The sequence below is a fragment of the Panthera leo genome, chromosome A1 (assembly GCF_018350215.1).
Source record: "Panthera leo isolate Ple1 chromosome A1, P.leo_Ple1_pat1.1, whole genome shotgun sequence".
Lineage (NCBI taxonomy): Eukaryota > Metazoa > Chordata > Mammalia > Carnivora > Felidae > Panthera > Panthera leo.
Window position 1 is genome coordinate 176,842,023 of NC_056679.1, and position 21,001 is coordinate 176,863,023.

Here is a 21,001-nt window from a genome sequence, read left to right on the forward strand (position 1 = left end):
TGGGATATTATATCCCTGGCTAGTCCAATTTTGTTTTCAGTTTTCTAGCAAATAAAAGGTTGACATTTTTTCCCAGTCAAGATTATCTTGGACTTTATGTTGGAATGGCATTTTTAAAGATTCTTGCTATGGATAGTAAATGGCCTGGGTTTTTTTCATCTCTGATTTTATTTAGGAATCAGTTGCTAGGGGGCGCCTGGGTGGCTCAGTTGGTTAAGTGTCTGACTTGGGCTCACGTCATGATCTCACAGTTTGTGGGTTCGAGCTCCACATCGGGCTCTGTGCTGACAGCTCAGAGCCTAGAGCCTGCTTCGATTCTGTGTCTCCCTCTCTCTGCCTCTCGCCTGCTCACACTCTGTCTCTCTCTCTCAAAAATAAACATTTAAAAAAAAATCAGTTGCTAGTGCTATATACTATGGGTAGAATCTTTATGCCATTAGAAATGGTAAGAATCTTCATTCTGATTTTTGATGATCCTAGTCTGTAACACCTCTCTTTAAAAAAATTTTTTTTAATGTTTTATTTATTTTTAAGACAGAGAGAGACAGAGCATGAGTGGGGATGGGGCAGAGAGAGAGGGAGACACAGAATCTGAAGTAGGCTCCAGGCTCCGAGCTGTCAGCACAGAGCCCGATGCGGGGCTGGAACTCACGAACTGCGAGATAATGATCTGAGCCGAAGTCAGATGCTCAACCAACTGAGCCACCTGGGTGCCCCTGTAACACCTCTCTTATGGAGAAATTTTAATAGATGGATTTTACTTTTTTTTTTTTTTAAGATTTTATTTTTTAAGTAATCTGTACACCCAACATGGGGCTTGAACTCACAACCCTTAGATCAAGAGTTGCATGCTTTTCCAACTGAGCCAGCCAGGAGCCCCTATTTTTTTGTTTAAACATTTTTGTTTTAGTTTATTATTTATTTTGAGAGAGTGAAAGAGCACAAGCAAATGCAATGGGGGGAGGGGGAGAGAGAGAGAGAGAGGGAGAGAGAGAGAGAGTGTGAGTGTCTCAAGCAGTCAACATGCTGTCAGCCCACAACCGTGGGATCATGACCTGAGCCGAAATCAAGAGTCGGACGCTCAACTCACTGAGCCATTCAGGCGCCCCTATTTTAAAATCTGATTTTCTTACTGCAAATGCAGAGCTTTGGCAGCACCTGCTAGTGGTACTATACTCAGGTGAGTCTTCTAATAGGAATGATTATTGAGTGTTACTCTCTTGTAGTGAGGAACTTTTGCCATTGTGTTTATGAATTAGTTATCTCTTGTGGCTTTTGACCAAGACACATTCTTCTCTTGTTGCAAGAAAGCATTAGATTGATTTCGTTAAACAACATAATCATATTAATTGGGCATGATGATCAATTTGCTGATTTAGTGATTCTCTCATTTTTCCTTACTGCAGACCACCTGAATGGTTTATCTTCATTTGGTGGACCATTGCACCTGATTCTTCCCGCCGCCCCTCACCATCCCTACCCAGCTTTCTGCTTCTGCTTATCGGGCATACTAGGCTACCAGCAAGCTCCTCATGATTCACTGGTAGTTCAAGGACCATAGGTTGAGACTTTACTAACGCGTATGTACTTAAAGATGCATGTGTGTTGGCCGAGAACAATCAGCATGTATTCGCCTTGCATCAGCCACTTTTGACTTGCAGTCAGCAACAATCAAGTTTGTTTTTGAATATATCCCATATATTGAGCTGAGAGGTTAAATATTGCTGAGTATGCATTGAGTGTTGTAATGCTGTTTTTTGCGTGTTTGCAGTAAAACTTTTAGGCGTTTCCATTATTGCTCTGTTTTCAGAAATGGAATTTCTGTTCAAGTTAGATGTCTAAACAAAAACATCCTAATGTGTGAAAGTCATTTTAAGTGAATATTACTTGAGTGTGAGTGAGGTCTTGATATATCAAGACTTGACTAAATAATGAAGTAGTGACTTTTGGACTTTTCTCATGAAGTCCTCAAAACCCTTCAGATAATTTTTTGCATGTATTATGATTGGCTTATAGGTATGAGCTAGGGCAGGCCTCTTTGCATCAGTTCAGATCATTTCCGTGCTTGTGGACTATGTGACAAGAGTATCAAAGGGGCAGAATAACAGATGGTCCAGATCACTTGGTTATGCTTCATGATAAACTATCACTTTCAACTCGGGGTAAACATCTTATTTTTTTAAACTGGAACTTTTAAAAATAGCCAGCCTCCATTATTTCTAACTGCCAGTGCTTATAGCTAACCATATAAATAAGGCCTGCTCTCTGATATCAAGTAGACTATGGTTGAGTAGAGGAATCATACATTTAATTAGGAAAAGTTTTAAAAACCTCTACAGTGGGGCTCCTGGGTGGCTCAGTCAGTTAAGCATCCGACTTCCGCTCGGGTCATGATCTCACAGCTTGGGAGTTTGAGCCCTGCGTGGGGCTCTGTGCTGACGGCTCAGACCTGGAGCCCACTTTGGATTCTGTGTCTCCCTCTCTCTCTGTCCCTCCCCTGCACATTCTCGGTTTCTCTCTCCTTTATTTTTTTTCCCCCCGCCCCATCTGCCCTTCCCTCTTTTTTCTTTTCTTTTTTTCGTTCTCTCTCCTTTAAAAATAAACATTAAAAAATTTTTTTTTAAAGCCTCTACAGCAATGGAAAAAGTATTATGGAAGTTCAGAGAATAGTGGGGAGCAGGGTCAGAAAGCTTCACTGAAGAGGAGATATAAGTAGTTGGTCTTGAAAGAGGAGTAGATGGAGACAAAGTAGAAGGCAGAGGAAATTATTTGTATAGCAATATGAGAAAACCTGGCATTTTGGCGGACTGGCAAGAAGCTTGTGGAGGGGTAGGTGAAATATGAAGTTATTAAGGTATGTTGCCAGATTTTAGGAAGACACAGTTGCCACAATTAATAGACCAGTTGCGAGACAATATATAGGTGATGGTATTTAAGTGGATTTTTTGTGTGCTAATTCCCATTTAATGCTGCATTCTGAGGTTATTTGATACAAAATTCTGATGTAGCAAGGTGTTACAATCTTTAGCATATTTTTATTCTTTTGTAATTTTAATCATATTGTCACATATTAAACATCAGAAATGTGTTTCACTTTTTTGCATGCACATGGGGTGCCTGGCTCACCCACTCAGAATAGCGTGCGGCTCTTGATCTTGAGGTCGTGAGTTCCAGCCCCACGCTGGGTGTAGAGATTATTAATAAATAAACTTAAAAAAAACCCACCTTTTTTATATGTACGTGTATGTATATGTTTGTCCCACATCAGTTTTTGTCTATGGTCCTAGGTTTCTGGCACATGGAAAGAGTTTGCACAAAGATTCTGCAGACGTGCCTGAGTTTTAATCTCTTGAAAACGTCTGCATTATCTGTGGTGCTTTGGGCTCCGTTTCTTACATTGTTGAAAGAAGAGAATGGATTAGATCATCTTTGTCAAGATTATATCTTAATTCTTTTTTAAAATATTTTTAATGACAGTTTTCAAGCATATTGAAAAAATTAATATAATAAACATTTGAATATCCGTCACTTAGATTAAACAGTGTGTGTGTGTGTGTGTGTGTGTGTATTTGCTTAACTGAGAGTATAGACATCATGACACTTCAACATGTAAATACCATTATCACTCCTAAGAAGATTATTCCCTAAGATCAAGTCCATAATCACAGTCCACCAATTGTCCCAAAATGCCTTTTATAGCTATTTTTTTCAAATTAAGATCTATTCAGCATTGAGACATTGCATTTGTTTTTGTATTTAATTTTTTAAAATCTAGAACAGCTTCTCCCCTTTTCTTCCCTATGACATTGATTTTTTGAAGAGTATTATAGAATGTATCACATTCTGGGTTTGTCTGTCATTTAGTGTATTTCTCTAGCCTCTGTATTTTCTTTAAACTGAAAATTTGGTAGATCTAATACTAACAGAATGTGATTATTTCCTAGGCTATACTGAATCCAAAATCCAAACTTTTCCCAGTTCTTTTCTCCTAACTTCCAACACTGGGATAATCTTTGATTACTGAATAAATCTGAACCTTATTTTCATTTTCCCACCCAGAAACAAGCTTAAGATCTACTGTCAGCCTGCAAGTCTACAGTACCCTATTATTAACTATAGTCACTGTGCTGTACATTATTAGATTCTCAGAGTTTATTCTTTTTATAACTGAAAGTTTGTACCCTTTGTATCTACATTTCTTTCTTTCAGAGTGTGAGTGGGGGAGGGCAGAGAGAGGGGGGGAGACAGAATCCGAAGCAGGCTGCAGGCTCTGAGCTGTCAGCACAGAGCCTGATGCAGGGCTCAAATGCGCAAACTGTGAGATCATGACCTGAGCTGAAGTCAGCCATTTAACCGACTGAGGCACCCAGGCTCCCCTCCTTTCTCTCATTTTTATAAAAAGGTTCTATCATGTTTTTTTTTTTTTTTAATTTTTTTTAATGTTTATTTATATCAGAGAGAGAAAGAGAGCACAAGTGGCAGAGGGGCAGAGAGAGATGGAGACACAGAATGTGAAGCAGGCTCCAGGCTGTCAGCACAGAGCCGGACATGGGGCTCAAACTCACAAGCCGTGAGATCATGACCTAAGCTGAGGTCGGATGCTTAACGGACTAAGTAAGCCACCCAGGTGCCCCTATCATGGTTATTTTTCGACATTACTTATCTTCTCGGGATGTAAGCTGCATTGGCCTGGTACAGACTTCATAATACTTGAGGTTTCATAATACCTTAGACTCAGTTAGCTGTTGCATGACATACGTTTTTGACTTTATAATGGTGTTAGGGAGAAAGTAAAAGTCCACTAATAGAAGACTTATTTAATTCTAGAACAAGAGCTCTTTGTTAACTAGAACCATATAGTGTAATGAAAAGTTCCAGTTCCATCTCTGTCTCTCTATATTTAGTATGACCTAAAGTCACTTGACTTCCCCATTTCTTGTTTTTTTCTTATCTATAAAATGAGTATGTTTGTTGGATGAGATCAGTATACTCAAACTTTTTTAACAGTTGAATCTCCTTTTTTTAGGTATACCTTACATTGAATACTAAAGTATCAGCCTCAGCATTTCATTTTCTTTTATTTTGATTGTACAGTCACTAAAAAAAATTAGAGTCTCATAAAGTTCTATAGGTTTTTTTTTGAAGTTTGAATCACTATCAACTGTACTCAAAACTTCAACATTATGTCTTCCAGTATTGTGACTTACGTTATCTTTTCATTAAGCATTGTTGAGTTACTTTTTGCCATGAGAGAATATGCTGAGCAGGTATATCTAAACTTGCTGTGACATTTAATGGGGCCCAGACCTGCATAGTACCATATTAGTGTGTTCACTGGTACATTGTTACATGAGTGGACATGTGTGTGCCTGTATTAACGAAAGGCACTGTGCAGAGCTCTTGATTTCCCAATCAATGACCCATTTCAAGAAGTTCCCTAAGTTTCATATGTGCATAGAGAAAGTAAGAGAAGCTTTATTCCAATGTCACCATGATTAGTTTCATGATGAACATGTTTCATGATGGTCTGTATGTTTGAAATTTAACATTTGATGTGTGGGGTCTTGTTATTATGATTCTTAAAAAGTAACATATTTTACATATAATTTGAATCATGTTTGTAGAACTCTGAAGCAACTGTTTTGTTTCCTTGAGTTCTTTGGAACCAGTTTTTAAAATTAGTTGATTAGATCCTAGGAAAAATCTTTAACACATAATTTCAGTCGGTTTTTCTCTATTCTCAGGATAGGCATACTGTTGTGGGCATTGTATTAGATATCTGTGGTTTCATAGAATTACTGAAAAAGTACTATATGAATTAAGTATAAAACTTTAAGAGCAAACAAAAGAAAGGTAACACATTAAAAATAGCGAAGATGGGGGGGCCTGGTTGGCTTAGTCAGTAGAGCATGCAACTCTTGATCTTGGGGTTGTGCGTTTGATCTTGGGGTCATGAGTTCAAATCCCACGTTGGGCATAGAGCTTACTTAAAAAAGAGATAGTGAAGGGAATCAATGCGGTGGTAACTTGTGCCTATATCACTAATTGCAGTCTGGTTTTAGATCTGGAAGTTTGTTTACTGCCTGCATTTGACTTGCCTTTGCCAGGAATTAAAAGGGTAGTAACAAGCCCACAGGTGGTCTCTTTCTTCTGGAGCAACTTTTGGCTTCATAATGTACTCTGTAAGTGAAGCTGTTTCATTATTTAAGACATGAACTTTACCTCTCAGCCCATTTGAAGCTTGGCACTATTAGGCCTACTCTTCTCTCTGTCTGACACAGCTTCACTTTTCTCCTTTCTCTCTTGGGTATCAAATATTTCAGCTCTTTGTCTACAATTCAGGCATGCTTGTATTATGTTTAAACTTTGGAATTTCAGGGGTGTCTGGGTGGATTAGTCGGTTAAGTGTCTGACTGTTGATTTTGGCTCAGGTCATGATCTCATGGATCCGTAGGATCAAGCCCTGTGTCAGGCTCTGTGCTGGCAGTGCAGAGCCTGCTTGGGATTCTCTCTCTCCCACTCTGCCCCTCCCCCCCTTTCAAAATAAATACATAAACATTAAAAAAAAGAAAACTTTGGAAGTTCAGGCAGGAAGTGCTTAATGGAAATGGGGTTGATAAATGAGATCGTGTGTTTGAAAGATTTGACTGTGGCTTATGAAGGAAGAACCAGAATGAGATGATGCTGAGAGGGACCTCGTAGGTGAGGTCTGATGTCTGTCATATATGTTAGTCAGACTTTGCTTATAAAGAGTGGACTATATTGAGATAAAAAAGGAATGTCAGTGAAAGAAAGATCTTCGCATCTAGTGAGCAAGGCTTGGATTTTCTTTCCTTTTCAAGGCCTTTGACCTTTTCACTTAGTATTTATTTACATAGTAAATATTTGCTATGAAATGCTTTTTTATTAAGTTCTTAAAAATAGCCTGGCCCTTCCTCATTTTTTTAATTGCTTTTAGAAATTATTTGTTTACTTGTTTATTTCTTACTTGCCTCACAATATTATAAGCTCTGAAATAATAAATGGATAATTGTGACTGTTTTATCACTTGGAGAATGAAAAGTGTACTACTTGGCTTTAGTTATTTAATTTGATTTTTGGATGAAATTATTTTATTACTAGTTCCTTAGTTGTATGAAAGCCCATTGTCTTATAGAGACTCCTCACCATAATTAACTCTGGGATAAATACTTATTTGCCCAACTGAAGGAGGCAGTGATCTAATTTGCTTGTTAAGGTCTCCCTGCTTATTTTGTGTGTATTTTTGTTATTTTCTCCTGTCATCCTTAGCAAACCTAGTGATGATTTGAATTGCTTTGCATATGAAAAGAGTTAATTATATTTATAGCCCACCCAGCCCAGTAGAATTGTTAGGCTGCCCTTGAGCTGAATTTGTGTTTACATTGAATGTAGCAGAAATCTAGTTTTCACATATAGCCTATAAAGTATTCTATTAACAGGGAATAATAAAGACACTCTTTATGAATTTTCTGAATGTAGGGGTTTTTGTTTGTTCATTCGGTGGGTTTTTTTCAGCAGACATTTTAGGGGATGTTAGAGGAGGGCAAAGTCTGAGGACAAGTTGTAGGATGAAACTGATCTTTGAAGTATTTTACTAAACACAAATTTCACTTTGGGGGTCTAACCCACACTCCTCCATGTAAAAAGTATAAGGAGCTTTGTGTTTGGGAGGAAATTAGTTACACAAATACAATATTATAACATGTAGCTCTTTAATGCATGCCTTGTGTTATGAGATATTTAGAAATGCAAATATATTTCGCACTTTTCATCCTGTTTTTACATATCAAAATCTCCCTGTTATTTGCACAGCAAACACATTGAGTATACCAATATGACAAACTGAGCGTACATACTGTTTCAACAGGGCCTACCACAGTGGCTTGTAAGTAACATATACATAAGAAATACTTGTTGAATGAGAGCTTGAAGTAATTCAGAGTAATGGCTTTTCGATTGTTTAAGGTTCACAAGTATAATTAATATGTGAGAAGAGCCATAATTGCAATACATAATCTTTTCCTTTGTTGTAGTTTTCGGTTTAAAAATAAATCTTCACATTTTCTTGATTCTTACAAGGACCCTTTGACTTTAAGGAAAGATGATGTTAATATCGCTGGTTCACAGGGGAGGAAACTGAAGCACAGAGATGTTTCGAATAAGGAATAAAACGAGTATCCCAAACTGTAAGCTCCATTTTCTGTTTTCTAACTCCATATCCTCTCCACAGATGGTGAGGGGTTTGGGTGGACTTTTCTTTCCTTGCTGCAGAAGTGTGTGCGTTTTTCCTTTGGGGCAATAAGCATAGTTGAAGTTAATGGAATGTGTTTCTTAAGGACTCTCATGTTCACTCTTGTATTCAAAATGGAGATGACAGCAGTAAAAAATGAGGTAGATAGTTGCCTTTGATCTTAGTCAATAAATTATCTTGCTTTTCACAAGATAGAAAATTTGAGCTAAGATGTTAGTTATCTAAAACTGGTGAAATGGAAAAAAGTGTTAGTCTTGTTCATCTTTTGTGCCCTTTTACTTGCTTATCTTTTGCACTTTTACCTCTGCCTCCTAACCTAGATTGAATGTTTTCAGCTTAAAACTCAGTTTACTCAGACTTGACCTTGAACTTCGCAGTTGAGCTGTGTGGGGGAACAAGTTTTCTTGAGTTTCTTAAAGTACAAGAAAAGAAGGATTTGTCTAATCTGAAGAAAGCTTAATAAAGTTTTTCTAGGCCTGTCCTCTGAAATTACCCTTAGTATAGAAGTATTAGAAAATCGGTCTCAGATCCTAAAGTAGTGATCACTCCAAGGGGTGAGTTGAAGGAGGTTACATGAAAGTTCTTTCTAATTGGTATATCCAGCAGTTAAAGGATGGGGATTGGAACCCAGAAGTGAATTAGTGTTTGTACTTACAATGTCAGCATATGAATCATTGGAACTACCTTCTAGTTTTATAGCTGAGAAAAGGAACAGAGACCATCCATCTCCTGAATATGTCTTGCTCTGAAGGAGGAGGTGAAAACTATGTTGGTCCCATAATGTAGTTTCATTATAGTAGCTTGTGCTTTTTCTGGCAGTCCTCAATACATTTCTGCCTTGAACTTCAGTTACCCTGAATATAAGAATTTTAACTTGACGATTAAAAAGACTTTGGACCTTTAATCATTGATGTATTGCCAAAAATTAACACATGGGACCTATTGAACACACCCTTCTGTGAATTTGGCTTTTGCTTCTCTGAGTTTGTGATGGTTGCATCATGTTGTGGGTAGCTGTGTCTTCCTAAATGACTCAGAGTAGTTTATAAAGTCTTATAATTTTGAAGTGAAAAATTGAGATGTGTGCTACTACATATAAATAAGACATAATGAAAAGGAACTTGAGAAACAATAAAATGATACCTAGTACTCTGGAATGAACATTGAATAAGACACTTCAGCCTGTAACAAGAGCTCTGAGAATGGGGAGAGTTGCTTATCTGTTATTGAATGAAATGTAATATACCCTTGGAAGCAAGAAGGAGAGTATCTTTTTGCACTGGATCTGTCATGGGGTTGAAAATAGGTTCTTGGCTTGTATTTTTATTTTCTATATACCAACACTAAATATACTGACTAGAAATTATAATGTAACTGCCTAGGACAAACAAATGACTGAAAAACATTTAACTTTTTTTTCTGGAACAATTGATCCTTAAGCATTTTAAGAAGGGAATAATAAACAGGGACAGAACTACATTTGAATGGTAAAGGTTGGTTTTTCAGTTTAGAATAAGGATGAATACTAAAAGCCTAAATATGAAAAGTGTGAGAAGTTCCACATTCATTTATTAAAAAAAATTTTTTTTAATGTTTATTCATTTTTGAGATAGAGACAGAGTGTGAGTGGGGGAGGAGCAGAAAGAGAGAGACACAGAATCTGAAGCAGGCTCCAGGCTCCAAGCTGTCAGCACAGAGCCTGATGCAGGGCCTGAACTCACGAACCGTGAGATCATTCATGACCTGAGCTGAAGTCGGATGCTCAACCGACTGAGTCACCCAGGCACCCCAAACTTCCACCGTTTATTTTATTATTATTTTCTTATTATTTTTTTAATGTTTTTATTTATTTTTGAAGGAGAGAGAGAGAGACAGAGCATGAGCAGGGAAGGAGCAGAGAGACAGGGAGACACAGAATTCAAAACAGGCTCCAGGCTCTAAGCTGTCAGCACAGAGCCTCATGCGGGGCTTGAACTCACAAACTGTGAGATCATGATCTGAGCTGAAGTCGGACGCTTAACCGACTGAGCCACCCAGGCACTCCAGTTCCAATATTTATTAAAGAGGGAAGAAAAAGAAGTTCTCAGATGAAACATCAAGGGAGATTAAAGAAAATTAAGATGTAGAGTAAAATTCAGTTTCCATTGAAAAATAGTTCTTATTTAATAATAGGTGGTATAAAACACGTTGGCAAGTTATTTTTGTACCGAAGTCTTGAGGGAAAATGTTATACAATTTTAATGAGTTGGAAACTATTGACTAATGATATCTTTACATTTACTCCTGATATAGTCTAAAAGCTACTTACAACATTACTAAACTAAATCAAACCTGGATCACTTTGCTTTCTAGGTAAGAAAGGAGAGTAATTGAAGCTTTTGCACGCATGTGCGCACATGCACACACACATTATATATGATATACATAAAATATATATACACAGAAAAAATATATATGTATGTACTCTTTTTTGGTATATTTATTCTTATATATAGTCTTTTCATGTTTTACAGGAGGACTTGTTTAGGACTAATTTTTTCTTACTGTATATATTTATGGTTATTTAAAAAACTTTTTAAGAACTCTTTGTGGGGTGCCTGGGTGGCTCAGTCAGTTAAGCGTCTGACTTCAGCTCAGGTCATGATCTCACAGTTTGTGCGTTCGAGCCCCGCATCAGGCTGTGTGCTGACAGTTCAGAGCCTGGAGCCTGCTTAGGTTTCTGTGTGTCCCTCTCTCTTTGCCCCTCCCCAACACGCGCACATGCGCGCGCTCTCTCTCTCCCTCCCTCTCTAAAATAAACAAACAAAAAAAACCACTCTTTGTAAAAATTTTTTTTAAGTCAAAAAGCGTATTTAAGGGGCTCCTGGGTGGCTGAGTCAGTTAAGCATCTGACTTCGGCTCAGGTCATGGTGTTGTGGTTTGTAATTTCAAGCCCTGCATCAGGCTCTGCACTGACAGTGAGGAGCCTGCTTGGGATATTCTCTCTCTCTCTCTCTCTCTCTCTCTCTCTCTGCTCCTCCCCTGCATGTGCACGCTCTCTCAAAATAAAGTTAAAAAAAAAAAAGTTTATTTAAGAAAAAGTAAATCACATTTATCTTAACACCTAACAAATATTTTGGTGTACATTCTTTCATGCTCAGGTTGTGTGCTGTATGTATAAAAGAGAGGGAGAGTAAGCACAAAAATCAGGTCATATATTCAGAGGAATGTGAAGTGCTTTTTAAAGTCATTGCAGCTATGCTTCTAGAGCAGTTATGACTTCTAGAGTTTGACTTTATGATGTTCTGGGATATAACAGAAATGTCATTGTTAGCTTTTCATTTTGGGAGGGTTTATCAGTATTTTTTCTAAAATTGACCTGACCTCACTGTCTGTTTTGTAGAGTCACCACAATGATGTGAGAGATGCGCATCCCACGACTTAATCTGAGGAAATGCAGTATAAACTAGAGCAAAGGGAATACCCTGCTGTAATTGGGCAAGTTACCCAAGGCGTTTATGTGGGCAGTTTGTGAGAATACAGTATTTCTTAGGACATTACATCCTTCTGAACAGTGCAGTTAAATAAGCTAAAAGTAAAGCTTGGAGTTTTGTAATGGACATAGCTATAGATGCAATTTAAAATAATTAAATGACATTCAAGATCTATCTCTTCCCATGAGTCTAACCCCAAGACAATACAGTTTCTAGTAGTTTTCCTGTTACTTAGATTGTTTCCATCACCCATCACTTTCTTATAACTTGGTGGAGAGGTAGAGAATTTGATGATTGAGTCCCGGTTCTGCTTTACAGATTTTGTGGCAAAATCTTGGACAAGCCAAAATCCCATTATGTTCTGTGGATCTGTTGAACGTACTCTTTGATTCTTACCTGTTCTTAAAATTAAGCGGGCTTTGATTGTACTTAAAACCAAAGGACTTGGCAAATGAATACAATTCAAGTGAAGTGCATTTACCCACATTTTTGCCCAACAATTTCTCAAGCAAAGGAAACTTTTCAGATTGAAAATGGAGACCCTCCCCCCCCCCCCCCCCCAATAGAATCTGATGGATCACTGGCTGGGACAAACACACATGCTTTGGGTAATTGGTATGTGCTGTCTGGGAAATAGTGTATAGTTTGGGCACTTAAAATCCATGCCAACTTGCTATGCCATCCTAAGCTCTGGCATCTTTAACCTCATGGAGCCCTGCAACCTTATAGATGGATTGATTATCATGTGGGTTCACTTTGGGAGGGTAGGTGAAAGTCTAGGACCATGTTGAACATTAATCCAGTAACTCTTAAAGCCATGAGGTAGTATAGTCCTAGTGGCTTAACAATATGAACCCTGGAGTCAGTCAATCTGGGGTTGAGTCCCAGCCGTACCATTAGTTTGATGATCTTTGGGAGATTTTTTATTTTTATTAATTTAACAAACATTTAGGTATTTTTTTTTTTAATATGCTAGGCAATGTTCTAATTGTGTGTCAGAGAAATACTACTTCATTAAATCTTTATCCAATTAAACTTATTTTACTTTTGTCATATCCCTTCTCCTCCTCCCCACCTAGGTATTTTACCTTTTAAGTTTGTTTTCTCATTTTAAGATGGAGATTATACTGGAGTTGAACATTCAGTAGGACAGTATATGGATAGCACTCTACACAGTGGCTGGGCCATGGTAATCATTCTCTGTTGACTTACTGTTTCTGAGAAAAGCAGCATTATGTGGCAAACTGCTACCTTCTGATTGCTACCGTGATGTAACAATCAGAGTGATAGGAGTCATTCCCTGCAGGGTCTTCTAAATGCATACAGGAGCATTCCTGCAAATTCCTGAAGAATTTGAGTTGGTCACGGAAAGTCTCTAAGTCTAACTCCATCCAGACACAGTCAGCACCTTTACATTGCCCTGGGTCTTTGGGACCTGTTGAGATCTAGGTTAATACAATGGTTGCTCTCCCCAATCCAAACCTGTATCCAGGGGATTATCAGAGTCACAGATCTTTTTTGTTTGTTTTACTTTATTTTAAAAATAATCTCAGATTTACAGAAAGTTGCAAAAATGGTAGGAAGAAATTCTGTATACCCTTCATCCAGATCTCCCTAAATGTTATTTTGTTGTTTATAATATTCTTTCTTTGTATATACCTACATGTGTGTAAATACTTTTCTTTTCTTTAATCATATGATTAAGTTGGAGACAGGAAATCTTTTTACCCAAAAATACTTTAGTGTATATTTCCTAAGAGCAAGGACATTCTCTTATTTAACCACAATATAATGATCAAAATCATGACATTAATATTGATATCATGTTAATATTTGCTCTGTAGACTTTATTCAGTTTCACCATTGTCTTCCCTAGTATTCAAAGAAAATCACCCAGTATCATGCATTGTGTTTTGGTTGTCATATCTCTTTAGTCTACTTTAACCTGGAACAGTTTAGGAGACTTTATCTTTCATGACCTTGGTATTTTGAAATGTACATACAGGCCAGTTATGTACATTTCAAATGTACAGTCAGAGTGTTCCATCAATTTGAATTTTCTGATGTTTCCTCATGCTTAGATACCTCATGATTAGGTAATACCACAGAGATTGTGTCCTTCCTAGTGCATGATGTCAGGAGTCACATAATGTCTCTTTTTCCATTATGGGTGATGTCGATTTTGATCCGTTCTGGTGCTAGCCATATTTCTTCACTGTAAAGTTAACTTTTTCCCTGTACAAATAATAATCTAGTAGGGAGAAAAAAAAGTATCTAGTAGGAAGATTGAGTATATGTAAATATTTTGTTTCTTATCAAACAGGTATTAGTTTTAGCATCCATCGATAATTCTTGTCTCAAACAATTATGGTGGTTGTCAAATGGTGATTTTTTTCTAATTTCATCACTTCTTTTAATTATTAAATTTAATGTAAGAAAGAGCCCTCGTCTCCTCCATTCATTTACTTATTGTATTAGTACAGTAATGTACTAATGGTTTTCTATTTTATTCCATGAGGTATAATCTGTTACCATTGTCATTTATTTTGATGCTTAAATGGTACCATATTGGCCAGTGGGAGCTCTTCCAAGCTGGCCTCTTTTCCTTTGACATGGCTTGATTATTTGTTGAGCACTTATTTGTTTTCTAGTATTGTTTGCTAGTATATTTGTTTTCTGGTATAACAAGATGTTTCAGGCTCATTTTGTATTTTTACCTGTCACAGCCCTGTAATCAGCCAGGGATCCCTGGTTCCTTTTAGTGGAGAATGATATTTGGAAGCCAGGATCTAGATTCCAGGTGTATTTGGTTCTACTGGAGTGGCATTGCTTCTAGATTCTCTCAGTGAAAAGAGTTAGGATAGATAATAAATATGTAGATATATAGGTATAGATACAGATATATCCCTAAATATAAGTGACACATATGTGTGTATAACACACATCTCTATCTTTTTATGTATTAAAAACAGTGAGTTCATAATGATATGTAGCATTCCCCTGCTTATATTTACAATTGTATTTCTCTACAGTGAAAAATTTGGCTCTCAGTTTCCACAATATATTTATTTATTTACTCAATCTTAGAATATGTACTTTTGGAATTGCTAATTCATTTTATTGTGAAAAGCAAAACTACCAACTGGAATTGTTTACAGTTCTTTATGTCTTTAGCTTAAGGGTAAAATTACTAACAAAAGAGGTGCCTGGGTGTCTCAATCAGTTAAGCCAAGTAAGCGTCCAACTCTTGATTTTGGCTCATGTCATGATTTCACCCTTTGTGGGATCCAGCTCTGTGTCGGTTCCCTGTTTAGGATTCTCTCCCTCACTCTGCCCCTCCCCCACTCACACTTGGGAGCATGTTCCTCTCTCTCACTCTCTCACAAAATAAACTTTAAAACAAAATTACTAACAAAATTTCTGTCCTCTGAAGTTTAAGTTAGATACACTTTTTTAAGTTTTCTTTTTTTTTTTTTAAGTTTACTTATTTGTTTTGAAAGAGAGAGAGAATCCCAAGCAGCTTCTGTGCTGTCAGCACAGAGCCTGATGCAGTGCTCGAACTTATGAACTGTGAAATCATGACCTGAGCCGAAATCAAGAGTCACTTAACCAGTTGAGCCATCTTCTTTTTTTTTGAAAAATTTTTAATGTGGGGCTTAAACTCATAACCCTCGAGATCAAGAGTCACATGCAGCTGACTGAGCCAGCCAGGTGCCTCTCTGCTTCTTTTTTTTTTCCCCAGGAAAAAGACAAGAGCCCCAAATAAGGGTCCTTGCCCCGTATTTATTCAGATCAGAAGGCGTGCAAATGTGATAGGCGTGTATAAAGAGATAAACTAGGAACATTAACTTGTGGATGTGAGGGGGAAAAGGGGATTTTAAAGATATACAGTGTTTGGGGTTTGGGTCAATATAAAACAAAATCCAGGCGCCAGGCAGATGGGTAGATGGTTGTTAACAGCAGACAGGAGGCGCCGCACCTGTTTATCTTTGCCAGCCTAGGGGATGAGACAGATAGGGGGAATAACCTCAGGGTTAATATGCCACCTTTTCTTTTGTTAACTGTCTCCACTCTGGGCTGCTTTGCCTGCAGCGCAGTGGTCCAAAGTCCAATTCACCAATTTTACCTAACCTGGCCCCAATCTCCTATGGAAGCAGCTTTCTGCTATGGGGTGCTTTCACCTTGAATATCTAATCTTGTTATTCCTGTGTGCCATTTCTATTTCAGGCCTTTGCCTCTCTCTCTGTTTTTGGGGGCTCAGCAACACCTCCCTATGTTGGGGTGCTTTGCACCTCCCTATTCCTGGCACCTTTGTGCCTCCCTATTCTCAGGGTGTCTTTGCACCCCCCTATTCTTGGAGTGCCAATCTGGTTTACCCAGACTCGGGTGTGAGCATTATATTGACTTTGTATTTCTTTGTGTCTTGTTAACCCATTGGTGTAAACTCAGGGGATTCCTAAGCTTATCCCCCACAGGGGTGCATATATCCTTTAGAAGTAGTTTTTTTTTTTTTTTCTTTTGTATTCTTTGGGTAAGTACCCATTAGTCCAATTGCTGCATCACAAATTAGTTCTATTTTCAATTATCTGAGGAAATTCCATACTGTTTTTCAAAATGGCAGCAGCAATCTGCATTCCCAGCAGAAGTGCATGAGGGTTCCTTTTTCTCCACATCCTCGCCAACATTAGTTTTTTTCTTATTGATTTTAGCCGTTCTGACAGGTGTAAGGTGATATCACATGGTAGTTTTGATTTGCATTTCCCTGATCATGAGTGATGTTGAGCATCTTTTCATGTGTCTGTTGGCCATCTGAATGTCTTCTTCGTGGAAATGTCTGTTTGTGACTTGGGCCCATTTGTATACTGTATTGTTTTCTGGCTGTTGAGTTGTATAATTTCTTCATATATTTTGGGTACTAACCGTTTATCAGCTATGTCATTTGCAGATATCTTCTCCCATTTAGTAAGTTGCTTTTCAGTTTTGTTGATTGTTTCCATCGCTGAGCAGGAGCAATTTATTTTGATGTAGCCCCAATAGTTTAATTTTGTTTTTATTTCCTCTGCCTCAGGAGACACTCTAGAAAAATGTAGCCATGGCCTAGCATAATAAAAACTTATTCTTTTTTTTAATTTTATTTGTTTTTTATTTTTTTAAAATTTACATCCAAATTAGTTAGCATATAGCACAACAATGATTTCAGGAGTTAGATTGCTTAGTGCCCCTTACCCATTTATCCCACCCCCCTCTCACAACCCCTCCAGTAACCCTCAGTTTGTTCTCCTTATTTATGAGTCTCTTCTGTTTTGTCCCCTCCCTGTTTTTATATCATTTTTGTTTCCCTTCCCTTATGTTCATCTGTTTTGTCTCTTAAAGTCCTCATATGAGTGAAGTCAGATGATTTTTGTCTTTCTCTGATTAATTTCACTTAGCATAATACCCTCCAGTTCCATCCACGTAGTTGCAAATGGCAAAATTTCATTCTTTTTGATTGCCGAGTAATACTCCATTGTATATACATATACCACATCTTCTTTATCCACTCATCCATTGATGGACATTTGGGCTCTTTCCATAATTTGGCTATTGTTGATAGTGCTGCTATAAACATGGGGGTGCATGTGTCCCTTCGAAACAGCACACCTGTATCCCATGGATAAATGCCTAGTAGTGCAATTGCTGGGTTGTAGGGTAGTTCTATTTTTAGTTTTTTGAGGAATCTCCATACTGTTTTCCAGAGTAGCTGCACCAGCTGGCATTCCCAACCTCTCTTCTTAAATCAGTTTTGATAATTTATTTCTGAGAACTTGTCCATTTCATCTAAGTCATTTAATTTGCTGGTGTACCACATAGTATTCTAGTATTATAATCTTTTCTTATTCCTGTAAATTTAGCCATAATATCTGTACTTTTGTTTCTGATTTTAGTTTAGTTGTGTCTTTTTTATTCTTAGTCAAGCTACAAATTTGACAATTTTGTTGGTCTTTTCAAAGGACTAGTTTTTGGTTTTGTTGAATCTCTCTGTTGTTTCTCTGTTCTGTATTTTATTTACCTCTGCTCTAATCTTTATTATTACCTTGCTTCTGCTAGCTTTGGGTTTATGGTTCCTTAAGGTGTGTAGTTAGGTTATTGACTGAGAGCTTTCTTCTTTTTAAATGTAAACATTTCTAGTTCTGAATTCCCCTGTGAATATTGCTTTTGCTGTATCTTACGAATTTTTATATTTTGTGTTTTTGTTTTCATTCGTCTTTTCTCATTTCCTTGTGATTTCTTAATTGATCCATTGGATATGAGTGTGTTGTTTAATTTCCATATTATATATTTGTGACTTTTCCAGTTGTCTTTTTTATTGGTTTCCACCTTTATTCCATTATGGTCAGAGAATATATGTTGTATGATTTCAGTCTGAAGTTTATTGAGACTGGTTTTCTGGCCTAATTTATCAGTCTGTCCTGGAGAATTTCCATGTGCACTTAAGACAGATATGTATTTTTGCTGTTGTTGGTGAAATGTTCTATATATCAATCTGTTAGGTTTATTTGGTTTATGATATTGTTCAAGTCTTCTGTTTGGCTATTCTATTCGTCATTGAAAATGGAGTATTATAATTTCCAACTATTACTGTAGAACTTTATCCCTTCAATTCTGTCGGTTATTTCCTTAATATATTCTGGGACTCTGTTGTTAAGTACATACATGTTTATAATTGTTATATTTTCCTGATAAATTGACCTGTTTATTATAAAATGTCCTTCTTTGTCTTTAGTAAAAATGTTTGTGTTAAAGTCTGTTTTGTCTGATACAAACCTAGTCATGCCAGCTCTCTTTTGGTGACTCCCTGCGTGGTATATCTTTTTCCATTTTTTGCTTTCAACTTAAATGTGCTTTTCATTCTAAAGTGTATCTTGTGGGTAGCATATAGTTGAATGATGGTTTTTTGGTCCAATTCTGTAAATTTCAACATTTTTTTAAGATTAAAAAAAATTTTTTTAAGTAACCTCCATGCCCAACAAGGGGCTAGAACCTGCGGCCCCATGTTCAAGAGTTGCATGCTCTGTGACTGAGCCGGCCAGGCGCTTTTGTAAATTTCAACATTTTGATTAGAATGCTTAATATTTATATTTCATGTTAATACTAGTAAAATAGAATTTATATTTGCCATTTTCTGGGGGGGGGTTGCTATATGTTTTATTCCTTTTTTCTTCTGTTCCTCTATTAATGGTTTATTTAGTGTTAAATAGATATTTTTCTAGTGTATCATTTTAATTTCTTTGTCATTTCTTTTGCTATATATTTTTGCATCGTTTTCCTAGTGGTTGCTCTGGAGATTATAATTAACAATTTATAACAATCTAATTGAAAGCAATCTAATTTCAGTAGCACATAAAAACTTGTACACAGCTCCTTCCCCTCCCTCCTTTGTGCTCTTGTTAACGTACAAATTACATCTTTATATAGTAAAACCTTGAATTGCAACTTCCTTGTTCTGCAAGTGTTCCACAAGATGAGCAAACATTTCTAATAAATTTTAACTTGATAAGCGAGCAGTGTCTTGCAATACAAGTAGTACCTGGCACCAAATGTCACATGATGACAAATGAGCCAGTAGTTCTTCCCCACCCCCCCCGTGTGTGTGTGTGTGTGTGTGTGTGTGTGTGTGTGTGTGTGTGTGTGTGTGATTGGGGGTGATCATCTCTCATGCTTGGTTGCTTGGACTCAGGCCGTGGTGTTTGGCAGAAATCAGTGATTTTCCAGAATGTTGGAAGGTGCCCACAACTGATATTAGTGTAATTTTTGTCACTTCAAAGCACCTATGGACAGTCCTTTGCTTTTCTGTGCAAGAGTAAGCTTAGGAATGCTTTGCTCCATTCTAGATCAGGCTGTCTGCAGATATAGGCCCTTTCCTCTGCTGCATTATTGCCAGTTACATTAAATACAGTATATAACAAGAATTTATTACTACTGTACTGTAGTCAACATCTGTGCGAGTATATATAGTGGTCTGCATGCAGAAAAAGATTCTGTTGAGGTGATAGCAGTGATTCTGTTAGTGATAGTGAGAGTTGTCCTACACAATAACTCTCCTTACTCTTGTTTCCCTCACATCAGCCACAAAGGTTTTCAAAGGTAAGTGCAGGTTAATTTACTTATTTTTCTTTATATTTTGTATCTTCTTTATTATTTTGTATAATATTACAGTATTGTAATCATTTTTTTATGAATATTTTTCCATCGTGGAACAAATCATCTGAGTTTCCATTATTTCTTATGGGGAAATTTGCTTTGATATACAAGCACTTTGGATTATAAGCATGTTTCTGGAATGAATTATGCTTGCAAATCAAGGTTTTATTGTACATTGTATGCTCATGAACACAGATTTATAATTATTGCTTTATACACCTGTCCTTTAGATCAAATAAGAAGAAACAATTTCAAGTGAAAAATCTATATTTGCTCGGTTTTATGCTGAACGGAGTAAATTTGCATATTTAAATTTACCTTTACTGATGTTTTTTTATTTCTAAATGTATATTCACATTACTGTCGAATATCATTTTGTTCCAGCCTTAAGGACTTCCTATAGTTGTTTTTTGTTTTTTTTTTTTGTTTTTTGGGGTTTTTTTGCAGAGCTAGTCTGCTAGCAACAAAACCTCTCAGCTTTTGTTTATCTGGGCATATTTTACTTTCTCCATAATTTTCAAAAGATACTTTTTGGTGGATATAGAATTCTTGGTTAACACACTCTTCTTTTCATTATTTTGAATATCCATCTCACTGCCCTCTGTCCTCTGTGGCTTCTGATGAGAAATCAGTTGTTAAACTTTTTGAGGATGTCTTATATGTGAGAGTTCCTTCTTGTTCTTTAAAGATCTTCTCTTTGGGGGCTCCTGGGTGGCTTAGTTGGTTAAGCATCCAACTCTTGTTTTCAGCCCAGGTCATGACCTCACGTTTCCAGAGTTTGAGCCCCATATCAGGCTCTGCACTGACAGTGTAGACCCTGTTTGGGATTCTCTCTCTCCCCCTCTCTCTGCCACTCCCCCACTCATGCTTCCTCTCTCTGAAAATAAATAAACTTAAAAAAGAAAACAACAGGGGCGCCTGGGTGGCTTAGTCGGTTAAGCCTCTGACTGGCTCAGGTCATGATCTCGTGGTCTGTGAGTTTGAGCCCTGTGTCGGACTCTGTGCTGACAGCTCAGAGCCTGGAGCCTGCTTTGGATCCTGTCTCTCCCTCTCTCTTTGCCCCTCCCCTGCTCAT

The 21,001-nt window shown here is 37.3% G+C and overlaps 1 protein-coding gene across 2 annotated transcripts in view; it reads left to right on the top strand.

The window, feature by feature from the left end:
- Nucleotides 1-21,001, top strand: part of UBTD2 (ubiquitin domain containing 2) — a 62,666-nt gene that overhangs the window by 7,592 nt on the left and 34,073 nt on the right. Inside the window, exon 1 of one of the 2 annotated variants that reach the window (XM_042946705.1) lies at nt 8,037-8,207. The exons of the other annotated variant lie outside the window; for it this stretch is intronic. Coding sequence (XP_042802639.1) covers nt 8,171-8,207 — 37 coding nt within the window. The 5' untranslated portion in view covers nt 8,037-8,170. Of the gene's footprint in view, nt 1-8,036; nt 8,208-21,001 lie in introns of those variants that run through there. 2 annotated transcript variants of the gene reach the window in all.